The 21602-nt window shown below is 39.1% G+C and overlaps 2 protein-coding genes across 7 annotated transcripts in view; one reads left to right on the forward strand and one right to left on the reverse strand.

The window, feature by feature from the left end:
* Positions 1–3014: 3014 nt before the first annotated feature.
* eaf1 (ELL associated factor 1) lies at positions 3015–11809 on the reverse strand. 2 transcript variants are annotated; one of them, XR_011784693.2, is made up of 7 exons: positions 11568–11809; positions 9953–10047; positions 9132–9268; positions 7706–7878; positions 6836–7057; positions 3807–4897; positions 3015–3716 (listed from the first exon to the last, which is right to left on the reverse strand). XR_011784693.2 is itself a non-coding variant. In XM_071900991.2 (6 exons), exons 1-6 carry the CDS (start codon positions 11668–11670, stop codon positions 4848–4850), a joined length of 780 nt encoding a protein of 259 aa, XP_071757092.1. In that variant the 5' UTR covers positions 11671–11809; the 3' UTR covers positions 3015–4847. The 2 variants fall into 2 exon arrangements, 1 of the variants encoding a protein (XP_071757092.1); XM_071900991.2 differs by having other exon boundaries at positions 3015–4897.
* Positions 11810–12108: 299 nt separating this feature from the next.
* Positions 12109–21602, forward strand: part of mettl6 (methyltransferase 6, methylcytidine) — a 30990-nt gene continuing 21496 nt past the window's right edge. Inside the window, exons 1-6 of one of the 5 annotated variants that reach the window (XR_011784694.2) lie at positions 12109–12632; positions 13398–13532; positions 14271–14441; positions 15744–15885; positions 16868–18185; positions 18565–18624. Coding sequence is in view for 2 of the 5 variants with exons in the window: in XM_078287425.1 (XP_078143551.1) it covers positions 12330–12632; positions 13398–13532; positions 14271–14441; positions 15744–15885; positions 16868–17022 (906 nt within the window). In the remaining 3 variants the exon portion in view is untranslated. Of the gene's footprint in view, positions 12633–13397; positions 13533–14270; positions 14442–15743; positions 15886–16867; positions 18222–18564; positions 18625–21602 lie in introns of those variants that run through there. The other 4 variants (XR_011784695.2, XR_011784696.2, XM_078287425.1 and 1 more) reach the window with 4 other exon arrangements.

A 21602-nucleotide genomic window follows, 5' to 3' on the forward strand; every position in this document is an offset into this window, starting at 1 on the left:
CTTGTTGAAACGGTGAAGGAAGCCTGACCCAAAGGTTGCCGGTTCAAAACCCCACAACAGCTGGGGAAAGTGAAGGAGTTCTGTTTTCCCTTCCAAAATCTACCATTGAGGCATCTTCGAGCAATTTGGCCCCTAATTTGCTCCAGTGAAAATTATAGTGGCATAGCTTGAATCATTTTATAAGATAAAATAATCACATACACTACCAGTCAAAATTTTGGACACGCCTGATTGAATGTTCTATGTTTTTCATGATCTTAAAGCCATTTTGGTCTAAAGGCTTCTGCTTAAATGCTTGAAATGAGTTTCTTAGACAAATATAAATAGTGAAGTTGATCCTATGTATGAATTTCTTTCCAAAGCCTTTTGCCTTTCCATCAAGGCAAAGGGCGACTACTTTAAAGAATCTAAAATATAAGATAGTTTTGATTTAACACTTTTTTTGGTCCCTGCATAATTCCATTTGTGTTATTTCATAGTTTTGATGTCACGATTATTTTAAAATGTCGGAAATACTAAAAATAAAGAAAAATGTGGTGTGTCCAAACTTTTGACTGGTAGCGTATAACATTATCACTCATTAAGAAAAACAATCAACATATGCTAAAATGAACAAAAACAACAATTTTAAATGCATTTGCACACTTTTAATACACTTCAAATTGGTAGAAACACATTTCACATGAACATAGCACTAATGAAAAACATGAGAACTAAAGCACCAAATACAACAGAGTCCGTCTGAGAACAGAAGTGGGTCAGAAACTACAGATGCCAGAAGGAATACCAGAGTAGGATATTTGACTTTTCTTTTCTGTCCACTTGCCACAGTGGCTGGTTCATTTTATAATTCACCATCCGCTTTGACTGTTTTACCAGCCAAGTAGATGTTTAGAATAGAGCAGGACTCTGGCTGGTAGTAATTTCCCACCCTGAGGAATATACAGTAACTGGTACTCTGCGTTAGGAATCAGAATACATGACGCACAACTGTTATGGTTACAAGTACTGTGTGGTATGTCAGTAACGGTCCTGCTGTGTTCCCCGAACCCGTCTGGAGACTGAGCTCATCTCTGTTCCAACATGAACTTCATCTGAAGAAGCTTCTGAGAAACACAGCCATGATATATAACACCTAGAACAACACCAGTTACACCCTGGCCCGTTTTCAATACGTATGATAGGAGATAATGGTAATATTTTAATTCTCGCAACATGAGGATATTCATCAAACCCAATTTGATATCTTTACCTCAATTATTGAAGAGTTTCATTTCAAAATGTTACATTTGGAATAAAAAAAACTCACCTGATGTTCATTGCTAAATATTTGAAAATTACATGTGAACTGTCACTATCTTGTAAGATAGCTAAAAACTCAAATGATATTCCACAGTGAATTTGATTTTCTGGCCAGCAACCATTTGGTAAAAGAAGATGTCCAATTTTTCAAGTGATGGATATTACAATTTGACCGATATGGGTTTCTGAAGACCGAAGAAAAAATCCAACTAATTCCCCAAAATTACAACAATTCAATGTTCCCCCATAATTGTATTCTTTGTAGGGAAGAAAAGCCTCTGAAACAGCATTTAGACCATTATGGGACACTAAAACTCTCCATTAAAATCTCATAGCAGCTCTTGAAGAATTTCATTGCATGTTTTACAGACTGCCACTTCTGAATCTGTTGAGTAAAATACATCAGCTAACTCATATATCGATCTAACCCTGGCTGATATCACATTTTGTAATGAAACTCTTCACTGTGGGCTGTTACGTTGCATAAATAGTGATATACTGTACAACCGATACCGAATGATATTCACTAACACCAGTGGCCGCTGCAGATAGGGGGGATAAGGGCAAGAGCCACTGACGTCACGACTCATATGCACAACACAAACACTCTCAGATAAAAGCAAAACAAACAGAATGACCATGACATGACGTAACACATAATGAGTTCAGATTTCATTCTGTTCTCTGTTCATGACGAGGGATCGTTCAACTCTTTGGCATTTTCAGAAGATGAGACATTCACCTTGATTTGCAAACTGAAATGCTGCAAGGCCTGGAATGGTACTACAGTGGGTTTATTCTATGAAAAGTTTGGTTCTGAAGTGAGATATCCACAAAGACACGTACTCTCACATGATTGACAGGACAAGATTTAAACACATAATGATAGTTTGCCAAGGATAGAAGGTAATAAAAGCTCTTGGTAGACAAAATGTTACCACTATTCCAGACTGGATCCTCTGCATTTTACAAATACTGAATAATGAACTTCAGGTAATGATTTTTTTTTTTTTAAATGGATATAAAACATTTTGGAGCAGAACTCTCCAAACTCTTTAAGAACTCAGTGTACAAAACATCAAGAGGCCTCTCCTCATACTGATGCCCACAACTCAATTCAAGATTTAAACTTTCATCGACATCTCTCCCTTCATGACTGAAGTGGATTCAGCAGCTCAAATCAATAACCTGGATTCACCTGGTCGGTCTAATTCGTGGAAAGACCAGTGTTGGGGTGTAATGTGGTACAAAGTAATGCCCTACTGTAATCACATTACTTTTTCCTGTAACGGAGTAAAGTAAGGCATTACTGTTCCAGTTTCAGTAATCACATCACAGCTCCTGATCTAACACATTGTTCGTTACTTGTGTTTCATTCTTCAGCCTTTTTAACCTCTTTATTGGCGTAATATCTATGAAAGATGCCATTTAAGTCATGTTGGAAATATCAGAATTTGAGCAGAGCGACATGAACGAGAATACGACTCAGAAAGTCTGAATTTAATGCTGCAGCTCTGTCTGTATTAAAAACCTTAAAGACAGATTTAGTATCTGTCATTATTTAGATTCTTCTGCTGTAATGTGGCTTTAATTTATTGATCCAACAAATGCAAGTAAGCCTAACACAATAATTTATGGGTGTAGCACAAAGGTAATGTAACAAGTAGAGTAACTATTTACTATCTTAACTTATTAGTTTCAGGGAGTAATAAGTAAAGTAATTCTTAGAGTAAGTAGTAGAGTAATGTGGAATTTATTACTTTTTTGCAGTAATGACCACAATACTAGGAACACACTCAGTGTTTTCTGCATAAGTGCTAATGTAACTGGTTATACTGTGACCGGTTGGATTTAATCATGACATTCAAAAAATGTCATCAGTCACATGAGAGAGAGAGAGGATGAAAGTAATGAAGCTAAAGTGCTTTGCCAACGTTCGCCTGTCCGCCAGAAGAAAAGCAACAGGTAAGGAATCCTGAAAACCCTGCTGAGAAACAACACTTGTACTAGCTAATGCTACAATAAAGAGAAATTCCACCAAAATTGTCTTTGCAGTTGTTTTTCTGCAGAAGGAGACATTTACCTAAAACTTCCTAATGTATTTTTGCTCCGTTTTGAATTATGGGTTCTCAAGATCAAGGAAAATTCAATCCCACAACATCATGGAATTGTAAAGCCTGAAGTGGTTTATTACTTTATTACTGGTATGGGAACACACTATCCATGAACATTTCTCTCAAACATCTCAGGCAGTGTAATCTGATGTCACGAGACGACATGCTCCTTGATCCTGAGAGCGCCATGACTCAAAATGCTTAAAAACTGAAAGTAAAATCACAAACTGAAAGTGAATTTTGGTGGAATTCCCCTTTAACCAGTCACACTTGGATCACCGTTTCATGATCTGACATGAGCTTGATGTTACCCATGGCCTTTTCTGAGATACTGATAAAAACAATGAACAAGAAACAAAAGTTGAGATTGTTTCTGCACAACCAGTCAACAGTCTGGACCCACCTGACTGAATGTTCTGTGTTTTTCATTCTCTTAAAGCCATTTTGATCTAAAGGCTTCTGCTTAAATGCTTAAAATTAGTTTCTTAGACAAATATAAATAGCGAAGTTGATCCTATGTATGAATTTCTTTCCAAAGCCTTTTGCCTTTCCATCAAGGCAAAGGGCGGCTGCTTTAAAGAATCTAAAATATAAGATAGTTTGGATTTGTTTAACACTTTTTTGGTCGCTGCATAATTCATTTGTGTTATTTCATAGTGTTGATGTCTTTACTGTTATTCTAAAATGTGGAAAATAGTAAAAATAAAGAAAAATGTGGTGTCCAAACTTTTGACTGGTAGTGTATATCAGTCTGTGTCCATCTCAATACATACTTGATACAACAAAGCAGATGACACATCGACTGACAAACATAATTAACTGTATTTTACGCCTCCCAACTTTCTTTTATTTGTTGTTCATTGTTCATGCGCAGGCTTTCTGTGAAGCGCTGCAATTTCTGGATTTATGGTGAACTGATAAAAACACGAAATGGAGAAGCTTCTGTCAAATTATCTCTGATACACGAAGAGACGAGCGGAGAGGACGAGGGGCGATATTTTAAAAACACCGTCCTCCTCGTCCGTCCAGGAACACAAAACCAAACAGACGCCGCGTGATACAAGTAGATAAAACTAGCTGCTCTAAGTACAGAAAATATGTATGTGCACTCTAATATATAATCTTCCAAACCTCTCATATTTTAAAGTTTGATTTTTTTTTTTGTAAAGTTTTGATATACAAAACAAAATATACATCTAATAAAAATACACTCTTAAATCTCCAGGCTGGCCAGCTTTAAGGAAATACTAAAATAAAAAAAAATAAAAAAAAACTTACAGTCAAACCATGATATACAGCTGGGGTCAGCTATCACAGCAAAGGAACGAAGGAACCGGGCAGAAAGAAGAAAGAGGAGAGCGGAGAGGGGGTGATGATGAGAGAGAGAGAGAGAGGGAGAGAGAGAGAGAGAGAGAGAGACCAGCAGGAGGTTCAGTCGTCGTCGCTGTCGCTGCCCGACTCGCTCAGCTGAAGATCGTTTCCTGTGAAGACCAGAAGTACAAAACCGGTCAGAACATCGTTTGTTACTGAACAGTTTCATTCCATAATGAGACATCCACTAGTCCAGAAACTGTCCGCTGTCTGGCCTGAGGACTGATGTGGTGCGTTCAGGCGCTGGTGGGAAAGTCCGACACTCAGGTCTTCCAAATCGGCTGCTAAACAGCGCTGCGTTCACATGCTATGCTATGCTGACTTTACGGCCTTAATGCCCAGACTTGTGTTGTCACCATGGCAATTAACCCTTCAAATGCCATAATCACCATTTCATGCTGTACTAGCTAAATTACCATGACAAACAGTGGAAGGACTGTTCTATCCATTCAAGTTCTGTGGTTAAAGGTAGGGATGCACCGATACCGATACTGGTATCGGTATCGGTGCCGATACCAGGCTAAAATGGAATATCGGTATCGGAGATTTTACCCAAGACTAAAATCTGATACCGAAAGCCATGAGTAACATGTAAGAAATAAAAGCAAACTGTCTTGATTTTATGCATTTGTGGCACATAGAAGCCTGTATTTCTCAAACAGTGGGAAAAACAAGGATTTTATCTCAATAATTTTGTCCATTGACCCCAAACTAAGGAAGTAAGCCTGCACTGTTCAGTAAAAGTAATGGATCGGATCGGTACTCAGTATCGGCCGATACTTTCATACTCGTAATCGGTATCGGCATTGAAAAAGTGGCATCGGTGCATCCCTAGTTAAAGGTTATCATTGCATCATAACACAGGTAGCAAAATTCGCTCTGACTTTCTGACTTCATCATCCGGGTTAGGGTTAGGTTAGGTATGGCGTTCATGTGAAATTTCTATAGGTAAATTTGTTTTTCTGATATATCCAAAAGCAAGTGAACGCAGGCTGAGCTCTTACAGACTGTGGGCGATGTCAGTGCAACCAGCGCACCAGCGTTTTCTAGGTGCCTGGGTTGTTAGAGACCTGCATTTTCAGACGTCTCAGTGTGGTTATTTGGTGCTACCCAAGTTTGAATGGGATTGTTCTCATCTGGCCAAGTAAACCAACCTAAAGAAGTAAACGCTCCAGAGTAGAGACCTCAGTTGAATCCCATGGGACACGACCGGGGACGGCGGCGGAAAGCTTCAGTTCAGCACCAGGCAGGTGGAGAGTGAGCAGGCGGATCACACTCTCTCTCTTCAAAAGGGCCTAGTCTACTTTGAAACTGAATCCATTGTTCCCACGCAATATTCATCTGTTTATCTATTATACAGTAGGGTCGGGTAAAAATATTGATTTTCCGATTAATTGCTATTTTCATTTGGACAATCCAATATCGATTCTTAAAATCCAGAAATCTTTTAATCTATGCCTTTTTTCAGTGGATGTGTGTGGATTTTCACAAAACGTTATAGTATTGTCGCGGGCCTCTTCTCCTCCAACTGTCAATGTTAAACAATAACCATTTTATTAATGCACCATATTACAGAGGGTTCCTGTGCCGTTCACAGCATTATTTCTCAGAGAATTTCTTTCATATCTAACCAGTATTGCTATTAAAACTGAAGTTCTCCTAATCGAATCGAATCAATATCGAATCAAATTGGGAGACCAGTGCCAACACCCAGCCCTATTACACACGACTAAATTAAATGTTTAAAGATCCACACAAAATGAATTAAATCACTGTAATTTATGGCTCAATATCACAGACGTTTCTCGATGGCTAGAATAATACAACATGACATTGCGGGACAAAACTTTTCAAAAGCTGTTAGGAGCGGGACAAAACTTTTAGGGTGCGGGCGGAGCGGGTGGGATTGAGGTCAGTTTAGCGCTGGAGTGAGTGTGACAGAATATCGCAGGAACGGAATTAAAAGCAAGACGTCTCCTCAGAGTTCGAGTGAAGCTAACGCCGCAGAAGACAGCGAAGAGGCGAAGCGTAAACCCTGCGACACTCACGCAGCGTGTTCATGAGCTGGTTGTTGCCCTGCTGCCGGTCGGCCGCTCCGTTGGCCATGGGGTGGCGGGTGGGGGAGGCCTGGCCGTGCGGCGGGGGGGCGTCGCGCTCGCCGTCGCTGCTGGAGCTGTCGTCGCCGCTCCCCGAGGCGCTGGCCGAGTCCGACGAGCTGCTGCTGCCGCTGCTGCTCATCTGCTCGATCACCTCCACCTCCGCCCGCAGCTCTGACCACAGAGACAGAAAGACATGTCAGTGACAACAGGAGTGTGTTAGACACTCTGTTGAAACACAAAATAAGTGAGAGTAAGGAAGAGTCAGAGGAGACAGAAAGTTGGCTTTTTAACATTGCAGGCAATGGAGAGAACAGATCTACACCCTCCAGAAGAACGTCAGCCATGTTTGTGAAGAGATCTATTGTGTGTGTACCGGTTACAAGTTGCTAAAATACCGAGATCCGTTAAGCTCCGAGTCTAACAAATCTCTTATCAAATCTTTTTTTTCTCCTCTCTCTTCTTCTAGAGTGTGCGTTAACTCCCCAGTTTGTTTACTGGACTGACTGAACACGGTAGATCGCCTCAGATGTTCGAAAGTGTTTAGCACTTCATTAAAATTAATGAACAAATGGCGAAATGCAATATTGGCGGCAAGGTCCTCGCAACGCCATGGTTAAACATTTATCTATACAGCATCAAATCAAAATAAAAGAGTGCAGCATTTTGACAAGTTGACGATGAGCGCTACGTCTCAAACTGCGGGAGGACCAGTTCATTTTCGGGTAGGTTCAACACGCCCCCGCCCCCCTTTCGAACCCCAACCCTAGTGTGTGCTGAACCCTGTCCTGTCCCAGGCGGGGCTGCCGCGGCCCTCCTCACCTCTCTTGATGTCGTCGAGCTGCGGCTCCGGGGACGGGTTGTCCTTGGAGGGGGAGGGGGAGGTCTTGACCCCCGCCCCGGGCTTGGTGGGGGCGCGGAACTGGGAGCTGGGCTGGCTGGACCGGACCGACTGCTGCTCGATCCGGGCCTGGATCTTACTGCTGCCCTCCGCCCTGAATCACACACACACACACACACACACACACATTATCAATCCTTTGAGTCCTTCAAGAGTTCATCCTGGCCTATTTTCTTTTTGTTTTATATTTTTTATTTTGAAGTAGTAGGTCACACATTTACAAAAATTGCAGAGAAAAGTAAGTAAAAGTAGGTGAAAAAGTAATTAAACACAAAAGACCCCAAGAAATTCCCTCTCTCCCCCACTCAGAAAAGGAAAACACTTTCCCACCCCACAAAATACAGAAATAATGTTTGGCTTGGGCAATGAGCAAATCATGTTCATGATGTAGTGTTTCTTTTTTTCGTCCCCTTTCTTTCCCTCCCATTTTCTCCCGTTTTTTCCTTAGGGGTTGCGTGGGTATGTTGCATAATATTTCCCCATACACTACTGTAAAATATTGTCTGGGGACTAATACGATAATAAAGAGGAGAAACAAACTACATTTCGGTCAGTAACGATACGCTACAGCACCTTCATAAAATGAAATGGGAGATCCAACATTTAAAAAGACGCCAACTCTTACAAATGAAGGCAAGACATTAAAACAAATTCTGGTACTTTTTTTAAAGGTTTCTATGTAACTTAAGTCCCCTGACTGACAAAATGATAAAAGTTTAACCGCCTGGATCCTCTATATTTTAGAGATATTGAGTGAAGAACTTTAAGTTATGATGTTTTCCCCCTAAAATGGATGTACAACGTTCTGGGATGCAATTTTTTAATTCAGCCTAGTAGCTTCCACCTTCCAAAAGGGGGCGCCAGAGATGCCAGGGTGGCGTGTTGAGGCCTCAAATGATTGTTTATGAATGTTTATGAATGAATGTTTATGAATTATATTAAATTAAAAAATCAAAACAAAATACGCAGACAATAAAATGTTAATTATGAAGTGCTATATGGTTATAATTGTGATTTTGGTGGAAGAACTGCCATTTAATTTTGTTTTCAATGGCCTGAGATGACAGGACGTTTTTCACCCAGTGAGTTAAGGTTGGCTGTGACTGAAAAAGGTTTTTTCCCCGACAATTATGTGTATTTATGTCCACTGTTGCTCTGACCTGTATGTGAAAAGAGCTTTTACATACATTTAACTTAACTTGTAAAATCCCTAAAACTCTGAGATCAGACTGCTACACTGTCCACATCCAAGACAGCACCCTACTTCCAAGACAGCACCCTACTTCCTCTGTTTTCACTGGTGTAAAACCATCTGAATTTCCCGGTTGGTGACCTTCGACCTCTCACCTGGTTTTCTTGACCTGGATGCTGCTGCTCAGCTTCTCCAGTACGAACTCCCCGGTGTCGTGGTTAATGATGAGCACGCAGTCCTTCTGGTACGGCCGCTTGTTCCCTTTGAACACGGTCATGGGAGGCGTGGAGCCCTGCGAGGACAACACCCACAATCTGAACATGAAGGGCTTCATTCTGTAACACTGTACGTCCATTTATGGAAACATTTAGGCACCTGAAATTCATCAGGAAATATTTGAAAAACACAAAAATGACTCTTTCATCTAAAAATTAACTATTGTATAGGCAAATATCTTAAGATGACTCCTAACGTCAATACTAACCCATAATGTGCTTCACTTTAAAGTTGGGTGATATGGTTGAAAAATCAATATCACAATAATCATGATAAACCATCTTTTTTCAATATGGATATTTACACTACCAGTCAAAAGTTTGAACACACCTGATTGAATCTTCTGTTTTTCATTCTCTTAAAGCCATTTTGATCTAAAGGCTTCTGCTTAAATGCTTGAAATTAGTTTCTTAGACAAATATAAATAGTGAAGTTGATCCTATGTATGAATTTCTTTCCAAAGCCTTTTGCCTTTCCATCAAGGCAAAGGGCGGCTGCTTTAAAGAATCTAAAATATAAGATAGTTTTGATTTGTTTGACACTTTTTTGGTCGCTGCATAATTCCATTTGTGTTATTTCATAGTTTTGATGTCTTTACTATTATTCTAAAATGTGGAAAATAGTAAAAATAAAGAAAAATGTGGTGTGTCAAAACTCTTGACGGGAAGTGTATACAAATATATAAAGCAGGAAGCCTTACTGGAATGTGAGGTAATGTTATGGTGACTTCATCTCCTTTCCCAACTTGTAACTCCCCCTCGCAGCTCGTGTCGATAGACGCTGGTTTGAAGTCATCTGCAAAGGGAAGACATGAGTAGATATAAATAGTGTGGAAAAGATATCACATTAATGGAAAAATTGTTGCACTTTGTTTATGCCATACAGTCATAGAAAGAGTACTAGAATGTCCTACTCAAGAATAAGTACTTTTATTTTGCTGATATTTTGTTTATTTTTATTTTAGGGTCGAGCCACTTCAGCCAAAACTGCTGCTTAGTTCCGCTTTAAGTAGAAGTAAAGTTACGGGTGTAAAAATCTACTGAAGTAAAAGTAAAAAGTGTGTCATTTAAAATGTCCTCAGAGTAAAAGTTACCGAGTTACTTTTTAGAAAAGAGAACGTTGTTAGCTGTGATCTTTTCCATGTGATTGTAAAAGGAACAAGAGGAGAGAGATCAAACTATAGATTCTTTTAATTGGAAACTTTGCAATAGAATGAATTCCCGCACACTTTACTTCTCATGGCGTATATATGATAAAGTGTCCGTGTGGTCTGGCTTACATTGGGAAAACTTCTCGTCCTCTTAAACAGAGAATAAGCGAACATAAGAGCTCTATGAGGAGAAATGATAGAGAATACCCAGTGGCAGTTCACTTCAATGATTGTAAACATGGCATCTCATCATTCAGGTTCTGTGGTAGAAAAGGTGAACGCACCAGATAGAGGTGGCGATGTAGAGAAGATCTTAAATCAGAGAGAAGTGTATTGGATATACACATTGCAACCTATCACCGAACCGTCTGAATGCAAGAATGGAGTCTCCTCGTCTAGGTTACTAAATTAGACCCATGTAATGATTTATTAAAGTCAAGTATGACCGATGTCCCATTACAATGGTGTTTAATCCCTGTATACATACTGTAAAAAAAATGTAGTATATAATATGTGGTTATTGGGATAATTTTTGACTGTAAGACTAGCTCCAAGTTGTGCCTCATTTATTGGGATCTAGACTAAACTACACAGTAGTATAATGACATATTAAAGTCCAGTCATACAACTTAAAAAATTATTGGGGATGATGGCATAAGATGGCAGTTAATATTGGTTCCTTAAATACATTGAGGTCAACATTAAATTGTTATTCTTATAGATTTGGTCTTCAGATTAATCCAGTAAAGTAAATACTACACACTTGTACAGAAGAGGATTAGAACCACATGTGAATTAAATGTATTGGAGTTCTGATGTTATTCTACTTCTATTTTAAAATCTGAATTCTGAATTTGTTCTCAGAATTCTGAGATTAAGCTCAAAACTCAAATACTTTTTTGTTCACATGTGGCCCTAATCTTCTTCAGTACACTTGGCTAAAATCTGAGTGTGGTGAAAAAAATAACTTGAGATCTTAACAGTAATTGGCCAAGTGAATCACAGTTAATTCAATTATCCAGGTAAGTGGCTAGCTTGTGTAAGAGACAGCGTGCCTGTCCATGTGAGCTAACTAATCCTCCAAAACAGTTAGCTAAGTTGACTAACACTCTGCAGTGATTCTGTGACACAGCTATGTAACACACTGCGGGTTTTTAACACTCACATCTGATGGTGTGAAAGGAAGATTTTGGCCTCTTCTCAAAGCTCTCCCCGAGCTTCAAAACATGCTCCTCTTTATCCAGCAGCGGATTCGTACTCCCGTTCATGTCTCCGTTTAAACTGTTTAAGACTCACATTTATCTAAAATATTCAGAAGAACCGAAGTGAAGTTGGCAAATGTAGAGAGAGAACACAATAAGAAGCCAACTGCAACACAAAGTTAGCCTGCTGGCTAACCTTTAGCAAAACATCCCATCCGTCATCGTCCCTCGGCCACTCCTCTTCCTATTATGGTCCAGCTGTCAAATATCACCGATGTGCTTCACGGAACCAAATATTAGCAATTCTACTTCTTTTTTTTAATGAAATATATCGATATTGTTGATTAATCAACCACAGGTCAATTACAATTAATTCTTATAATAGGCCTACATAACCTTTTTATTCTGTAAAGAGCAACGACAATGATGGCATCACACGGGAGGAAAGAGGCGCCTATCCTAATTCCCATACGGAAGAATTTACGTAACGGACAAGATGTCGTTTCAAATGAGTGTGAAGATGTAGTAGCCTAAACAATTTCAAAATAGTAAGATAATATTAGCGTCATTAATGATATATACAAATAAATATACTGTAAAAGTATTAAAATTTTTGCTTTCCCACTGATTGACGGATTGGAACTGATGATATAAGACAAAACAACGAAGCAGCAAAACTTCAGGTAATCTTCTAAAAGCTCTTTTTGGCAAAACGAGGTTTCAGCATGGCACTGCCGAGAGATGAAGATTTCGGTACCGACATTGCACCTCCTGAAGACGGGTCGAAAGATGAAGTGCCCCCCTGTGTCCCCGGACAAACCAAAACCGCCACCGCTCGAGTTTTAACCCGGGAGGAGCTGGATAAACTCACCGGTGACCGGGTCCTGGTGTCCGACTTCAAGCAGATGAAGCTGGAGAAGGAAGCCCAGAAAAACTGGGACTTGTTCTATAAAAGAAACACGACGAATTTCTTCAAGGACAGACACTGGACCACCAGAGAGTTTGAGGAGCTCAAAGCCTGCCGAGAGGTGAGGAGGAGGTTCAGCCGGTTCCCAAACGTTTGCATGTCAAGTAGGGCTGGGCGATAAGTCGATATTATCGTTTATCGTCTTTCAATTGAATCATATCGTGAAGATATGGTGATTTTGGGATAATGTGACACACAATTCCGCGGTCTAAACTGATGATAACAAGCAAAGTGTATGTAAAAACTGACAAATTAGGTATGGTAGGAATATTATTTGAACATTTCAGTTTTGTTTGACATCACACCTAACATTACCATTCGGTCCAATGAGATGAACATTGATTTGATTATTTAACATGTGATTTTGCATATGTGAGCCATACCAATATGAGGAAAAATTCTTATGATTGTTGAGATATTGATTTCAACCATTTTAACACATTAAGACACGCTTTTTATTTGATTTTGTCCTAAGCAACCCCACTTGTGAAGGTTTTTTTGTTAAGTATGACTGTGTATTCAGTTGTATAACTGACATTACTGTTTGTGTGGTAAATAGCCCCGATCCTTTGGTAGAACATCACTTAATACCTGTAACAAATTATTAGGGTATTCTGAACATTTCGGCATATAGATAATCCATCAAGCAGCACTTTTGAAGTTGAAAAGTTGAAATACAATTTCAACTTTTTTCCTCCACTGTGTATCTTGGTAGAAGAGGATTGTGGGAATAACAGGTGAACCAGATCCTTTAGAACTAAGTAAAGTGTTGAACTGATATTTGAGATCATCCCTTGGCTTTGTCCTTGTCCTGCCTGGTTGTCAGTTTGAGTCCCAGAGGCTGGTGCTGCTGGAGGCCGGCTGTGGGGTTGGAAACTGTATCTTCCCTCTGCTGGAGGAAGACCTCAACGTCTTCGTTTACGCCTGCGACTTCTCACCGCGAGCTGTGGAGTTTGTCAAGGTAAGAAATCCATCCATCCATCACATTGTCTGTTTAGCCCTCTGTGTTATTTTCCACTGATGCCTTGCTTCACATTCACACATAAGAACCACACTTAAACACCTGGGAGCTGCCCAGTACAACCACAGTCTTCTACTGTCGGTCACTGAGCAGCTCCATTGGAGGAGGTGGGGGTTCAGTGCCTTGCTCAAGGGCAGCTCAACAGTAGCTGTTGAAGGAGAGTGTTACTCATTCCATGTTTTCTCAGTTGGTACGGGGATTCGAACCGGCAGTCTTTCAGTCACAAGCCCTCTAACCTCCAGGCTACTGCCGCCACTCTCTCCCCTTCCTCAAAAGCTATAGTTAAGGTGCCCTTGAGCAAGGCATTTAACAACAATTTTTAACCTCAACTGCTGCAGTTGGGGTTAAAAATGCTACGATTTGCTTGCTTTTCTTTGTTTCATATCATTATAAAATGAATACTTTGGGGTTTTTTTGGGGGCTGCTGGTCAGAATAATGTGATCATGTAATTTTAAGAATCACTTTGGGCTCTAGTAGCTTGTGACAGGCATTTGTCATTATTTTTGACATTTTACAGACAAAATGACTGATCGAAAAAATAATCGATAATGAAAATAATCGTTATCTGCAGCCCTGAATCCCTTCCCCGGAGGGCTACATTTAAACGTAAATTAAAAAAAAAAAAAAATCCCAGTGGAGAATACCTAGTGAAGCTACTTTTTCCTCTCTGTTGACAGCAAAACCCTCTGTACCGGCCTGAGCGCTGCAGCGCCTTCCAGTGTGATTTAACCAGAGACGACCTGAGGGAAAACGTGCCGGAGGGCAGCGTGGACGTCGTCACTCTCATCTTCGTCCTGTCGGCCATCCACCCCGACAAGATGAGGCTGGCTCTGGAGAACATCAGCAGGGTGAGAGAGCAGAGAGCCCCGGGGTGACAGGCTCACACAGGGCTGGGACGGATGGAAAAGTGTGGAAAATAAATTTGATTTGTTTCAGATCGTGAAAAATTTGGGAGTTGCACTAAAACGTCCAGAAAAGGATGAAAAATTTTGTCGCTCTGTCCTGATACACATGACTGGATATTTAATAGAATTTAATGTAATTAATAAATTTTAGTTTTAGTTGTAGACTCACATACGGTGATGTTTGTTGTTGTGAAGAATAATCTTAAGATAGAGAGTGATATGGCCTAATTGACAGTCATACTGCCGGGCCGCTATTGGCTTAAATCATATTAACCACTGACCAAACTGTTCAAAACCAGAAATGCAGCAGCCAATAAAACCCTAAAGTATTCATTTTATAATTATATAAAACAGAGAAAAGCAGCAAATCTTAGCATTTGTGAAGCTGTAACCAGCAAATGTTTGCTATTTTTAGTAAACCAAAAAATCAATATTCCAGCGAACACCAGGATATTAGGATTGACACTATTTTATTAACAAATTACATTAAAAACAAAAAGGAGCGAACTACGCGTTTCGCATGTTGCTTCATCAGATTCGCTCTGTGCTTGATTGCCATCAGGTGTGTCTTTAAATAATCAGGTGCTGATTAGCGGAGAATCCAACAGGTTCACATTCCCCAATGCAAATGCACTTCAAAAAGTTAACAATAATAGGCAATAGCAAATATAATTCTACCGTACAAAATTAGATATAAATATTACATTTCCATTTCCATAAGATAATGAGATACAATTAATGTTAGAGTACAAAATACATAGTCTGGCTATTTCATCTCTAATACTACAGTGGATATAGATCCAGAATGCATACATTTCCATAAGATAGAGTGCAAAGTAATATATCAAAAATAATAGAAAAAAGTAGAAAATATATGCTTTGCTATTTTTACTTGATAAAGGACTAAACTGATTAATCGTTTATCAAAATTATAATATCTTCTATCGATCGACTAATCAATTAATCAACTAATCGTTTCAGCACTGGCTGAAACTGCTGAGATGTAATAACTGAGGGACTCCTGTTCCATAGTAGAGTATGTTTGTAGATTATGTGTTTTATTAGGTATGTAAATGTCCAGCCGGCCACTTTCACTATTTCACCATCCAACTAGATGTTCAGACAGAATAAGACCTTAAAGCGATTCACCAGCATGTGACTGGTGTCCGGTGGTAACTTCCCACCCTGTTCTGTAATACAAGCTGATTCTCATGGTGTGAAGTAACGATCCTGTAACGCTCCCAGGTGCTGAAGCCCGGAGGCGTCGTCCTGTTCAGAGACTACGGCCTGTTCGACCACGCCATGCTGCGCTTCAAGGCCGGAAACAAGCTGGGGGAAAACTTCTACGTCCGCCAAGACGGCACCAGGTCCTACTTCTTCTCCAAAGGTCAGTGGAAAGTTGGTAGTCCATTCCCTTCATTTTAATGTTTTTTTTTTTTCTTCAATGAGAAAGTAGGAATGTTAGTAGCTGAGAAGGTGACAGACTGACAGATTAGTGGAGACGCAGGAGAGAAGGTTGTGTTTTTCCAAGCCGGAGAAAGAGGCTGTGATAAAATTCTGTCTCCATCCGTCCTTCTCTTTTCTATTTCTCTCTTTCTCACTCTCTTTCTTGCTGTTAAAGACGTCTTTGCTTCTTGCAGCTGGACCAGTATTTCGTTGTACTGTTTAAATTAGGAGAGATCTTTGTTTGCTCCAAGGGGATTTTGTCTTGTACATATCATAAAGAGAGATGAACATGCACAAAAATCAGACAGTACATGCAGTGCTCAGTTCCTGAGTAAATTAGACAGCAGTTCAACCATTCGATATGTGAATTATACAACAATTTATGCAGAAACTTCAACATTAGAGGGACAGAGTGACATTTCTTAACAGAATTCAGCAGTCAAGTGCTATCCAGTATGCATTTGTTTATGGAGGCAATATTCATATTGCTTGTCTCTACACAAACTCCGACCTAGGGCTGGGCGATGATTCAATATTATCGTATATCATCTTTCAGTGGAATCATATGGTGATTTTGGGATATTGTGACGCACAATTCTGCTGTCTAAATTCATAATAAGCTAATTTTGTTAAAAGACTGAGGTAAAAATGAGGTATGGTAACATTTTAAAGAATATCATTTGAGAATTTCAGAGTTTTGTTTGACATCACACCAAACATTACATTATTTGGTTCAATGGGATGAACATTAATTTGATTATTTAACATCTGATTTTGCGTACGTGATCTATATTGTGATATATATATCGATATTAAAAAAAAGGCATTTAATGATCATGATATTGATTTCAACCATATCGCCCAGCTCGACTCCAACCTGCTTTCTGTGTTTCCCCTCTTCCTAAACGTCTCACTCGGCTCAGAGCTGCTGGCTGAGCTGTTTGAGGCGGCGGGTCTTCGCTCTGCGGCCAACGACTACGTCCTGAGAGAGACCGTCAACAAGAAGGAGGGGCTTTGTGTCCCCAGGGTGTTCCTGCAGAGCAAGTTCACCAAGCCCGGCCAATCACAGAGCTCCTGATGTCACTGAGCCCCTCCCACCGCTCGTCACCCCAGGAATCACAAAAGGTACGGATAACATAAGACTGAAATGTCCGGCTGAAATTGGACCGAGCGGATGCACTAATGGATTCAGTGGATGGATTCGTTGGTAGCCTAAATGTTAGAGAAGGGGACTTGTGGCGGAAAGGTTGCCGGTTTGAATCCCCAAGACCAGCAGAAGGTGAATAACGCTTTCCCCTATCTGAACAGCAACTCAGCAAAACCCTTCGCTGGATAAATAATGAACCTCAACCAACAGTATTAGGTGCCGAAGCCTAAAATCGGTTTAAACTTGATTTCGGAGTATAAGATCAGTTTAAACTCGATTTCGGTGCATAAGATTGGTTTAAACTTGAATTCAGAGCCTAAGATCGGTTTAAACTCGATTTCAGAGCTTAAGATTGGTTTAAACTTGATTTTCAGAGCCTAAGATCAGTTTAATATTGATTTCAAAGCTTAAGATCGGTTTAAACTCGATTTTGGTGCATAAAATCGGTTTAAACTCGATTTTCAGAGCCTAAAATCGGTTTAAATTCGGTTTCAAAGCTTAAGATCGGTTTAAACTCGATTTCAGAGCACAAGATCGGTTTAAACTCGATTTCAAAGCTCAAGATCGGTTTAAACTCGATTTTCAGAGCCTAAAATCAGTTTAATCTCAGTTTCAAAGCTTAAGATCGGTTTAAACTTGATGTCAGAGCATAAGATCAGTTTAAACTCGATTTCAGAGCCTACATCAACCTCTGGCATCACTGCTGGAAAACCGAGCCTCCTGGTTTCCTGTGAGCCTTGAGACATCTTCGTCCAGTGAACAAACAGGTCTCTTAAATGCCTCAAATGTACCATCTCTACCTCTTTCCCTGTTATTCAGTTCGTGCCTAAGCCACGCCTTCTCTCTGGAGTTCTCACTGTGACGTCTCGAAATGTCGGACATTTTCCAGTTGTGGGAATACTTCCGAGACTGTAGGGTTTCGGGCCATGTAGACCATGTCCTGATGCTGTGGGGAGAAACTTTGGGGGGTTGAAGAGGGATTTACCAAAAACAAAACCGCATTTTTTTTTGGCATTGTAAACACCAGAAGTGCTGCATTTGACGTTTCCCTGGAGTGATTTTATTAGGATTAATGTGAGTCTTTTAAGGATGAGGTGAGTATTTTTATGGCTTGTTGTGTGCAGATTTTGACTTTTCAAAATGGTCATTACTGCCTATCTAGATTACAAAAAAAAACAATGTTCAACTGCATTGCTTCACTTTGTCACTTGGTCCAAAATTATTAGTTTTAGTTCTAGTCACAGATAGAGAAATACTTTATTTTGATCTAAACATGATGTACGTATATGATAGGCAACGCATTACATTAACCCTTGCCCTAACATTGGGTATCTCATGATTGCTGATAATTAAAAAAGTCAAAAGAATTAAGGAATACCGATCCTAGTACATTAATTAGCCAGAAACCCTGAATTGCGAGCCACAACTCATGTTTGCCTTGCTAAAATGTTGAATTTCTCTCTCACTGTTTAGGTTGAGTTTCAGCCCTGCACATTTGTACATTGCAGGAAGAATACAAATATATATATTAATAAGTGCAATTCTACATTTTAATTATTCTTTTCTATCAATAAATTGACTGAAAATGTCCACACTGTGTCTGCCCAGTCTTTCATTGTATTGTTTCAATTAGAAGAGATGTTCGTTCATTATAATTTGTCTTGTGTATATCATCACCATGCACAAATATGAGAGCGCACATACAGTTCTCAGTGTCTTAGTAAAGTAGACAGCATCATCCATTCATTACATGCCAGCTACATAAAACTTATTTCATTTTAATTCTCATTCTGTCTTCAAAGGTGTGAGAAAAGCAGCTGCAAGCACGACCAATCAAATAAGCATGCAAAAATAATGCTGGTAAAATAATAAACTATACTACTATACTACTACTATAATAAATAAACCAGATACCACATATGTTGAAATTTTAGAATGTTTCTAAAACCGTTTTTTCCAGGATGGAGATGTACAGATTTGATCAAAACAAACCGAAATCACAAAGCTGTGTATTTTAAGGATGAATTTATTTTAAAGTAAATTCCAATACGGAAAACATAAATGGAGTTGCTTAAACTCCAGTTAAAAGCTCAATAAAAGCCAGTTGATGAAGAGATTCCAAGTTCCCAATGTACATACTGACAAAAAATATGAGTTATGTTAACATGATGTTTGTTTGTTTTTTTAATAAACTTTATTGAAGAAAGTATACAAACAATCTCAGAGTATATACTCAAAAGCAAACAAATGTAATAAATCAAAAGTAAACAAACAAAAAACCCCAATCATAATTAAAAATATAATATAAAATAAAATAAAAAATACATACACATGCAGAAGGAAAGCATATCATTAATCTTAAGAGGTATCTTCAAAAATATTTCTGTAATAGTTTACAAATGTATTACTTTTCTTATTATTTATAAGATTAAGCAATTTGAGGAGTGAGTCCATTTCAACTAAGAAAGGGGGAAAAGTCGGCCGGGAATTTGACATTTTTTTGTTTGTGGATAAAGAATTTACCATATAAAATAAAAATGTACCACAAATTCCAGGGGGTTTGCTTTTACTGTTTTCATAATAACAACTAATATCTTTGAGGTTAAAGGAATGAGTAACATTGACCGCATTGAAAAGGTGAGAGCTCAAATCAGTCCAAAATCTTTTTGTTATTTCACATTTGTTAGCTTGATGTTTTCAGTGGAGCGCCACGCTGACACAGTCATCATAACTGTCATCTGGATCTGCTGCTTCGCTCTCTGCAGCTTCCTGTAGTTTTACAGCTTCACCCTGCGTGGGGACGCCCCCTGCTGCTGGGCCTTTTCCTAAAACATACAAACAAAAATCATATTTCCATTTATATTTTAGGCAATTTTACGCTGACAGTCATATCCAGAGCAACTTACAATGAGTGCAGCAGTAGAATCACTTTCAATTCCTAGATCGCCAACATTACAAGTACCGAATAATAAGGAAGTTATGGGTCAGAGGTCACAGACGTGCTTGGAAAGTTCAAGTTTATTTATATAGCGCTTTAAAAAACAAAACAAGTTTGTGCCAAAGTGCTTTACAGAAATTGGTTATAAAAGACTAAAAGAATAAAAATGCAAAGAATAAAACAAGACAAGAATAAAAATACAAGAAGAATAAAAACACATAAGAGCAGAAAAATAAAATAAGTAGACATGCACACGGACACGCACACACACACACACACACACACACACACACACACACACACACACACACACACACACACACACACACATACACACACACACACAGTATACATACATCCACAGACACCTGATCAATCAAAACAGAAAGCTAGTGAGTAAAAGTGGGTTTTAAGATGATTCTTACATGATGGAAATGAAATAAAAAAAAGCTAAGCAGAGATTTAAAGGGGTTTTTTATGGTTGACATTTTTATCCAAATCACCTTCCAGTGCCACGGGGAGTGTAGAAGTGGTGCATGTTGTTGCTGCATTGAAATTCTCTGAATTGAAAGTTTCCATGGTCAGTTATGTGTTAAGTGAGTTTCATGGCCTGCAGCCCCTTGAAACCTGTTAAAACCCAATTGTATAATTTCACAAGTACATGGACATCAACAATGAGAAAAGAACCTTTCTTTTCTTTATTTTTGAAGAACTTAGTTTTTGGAGATATGTGCGTTTCTTTCCAACAATAGTGAATTACTGCACAGGCACTTTTTATGTATTTATTTATTTATTTATTTTTTTATAATTATTTTTATTAGGGACCAACATGACAATGGACAGATATAGTTACAGATATTTCGTCTCTCATTTTTTTTTTTTTCCTTCCCTCCCCTCACATCAGGTTTCCCACCCATAACCCAGACTACATGTATAAAAAATTCAAATTTAAGAGATGTTAGATACGAATAAATACGCTCAATTACACAAAATTGAATGGAGTTGGGTATAAGGGAGGAGAGAAACCAAAACAAAAACAACAAAGAAATAAATAAAAAATAATAATAATTAAAAAAAAAAGTAATATACATATTTTTTGGGGAATTTTCACCATTCATTCATTCATTGTTAAGTTTATTTAACAGGGACCACATATAAAAACATAAACCGCCAAGAAGTCTGATGCATTGTACAGACATATAGCTAAACTAGCTAAACCTTAATCAAGTAGTTCAAAGTACAGAGAGACAGGAAAGACTGGGAGAGAGAGAGAGATGACCCGGGCTGGATTTGAACCCGAGACGTCGCGTTTACATGGTATGAAACCTCAGACCACCGAGCCACCAGGACGCCCCACTTTTTATTCTTGTTGGAAGCCATATCTTTATCCTTCAGAGTCCGCCTGCCAAGCAGCACCAGAACCACCAAGGTGACGACCGTGAAGAGGACGAGCCGCGCCACGTCCACATGGAAACTGAGGAAACAGTCTCGGAAGTCTTGGAAAATAAATTGATATAAGATATTGATACATAAGATACCAACAGCGCAGTAACATCATTTTGTTCTGCAAATC

This window comes from Centroberyx gerrardi, chromosome 12, assembly GCF_048128805.1.
Source record: "Centroberyx gerrardi isolate f3 chromosome 12, fCenGer3.hap1.cur.20231027, whole genome shotgun sequence".
Taxonomy (NCBI): Eukaryota; Metazoa; Chordata; class Actinopteri; order Beryciformes; family Berycidae; genus Centroberyx; species Centroberyx gerrardi.

What these genes read in the sequence shown, in the direction of transcription:
- eaf1 (XM_071900991.2), bottom strand. Translation starts at nt 11,670, where the DNA reads ATGAACGGGAGTACGAATCCGCTGCTGGATAAAGAGGAGCATGTTTTG. An exon ending in ATCCAGGTCAAGAAAACCAG is followed by an intron (nt 7,879 to 9,131) that starts GTGAGAGGTCGA and finishes TGTGTGATTCAG; the next exon opens with GGCGGAGGGCAGCAGTAAGA. An exon ending in CCAGCTCATGAACACGCTGC is followed by an intron (nt 4,898 to 6,835) that starts GTGAGTGTCGCA and finishes TGGTCTTCACAG; the next exon opens with GAAACGATCTTCAGCTGAGC.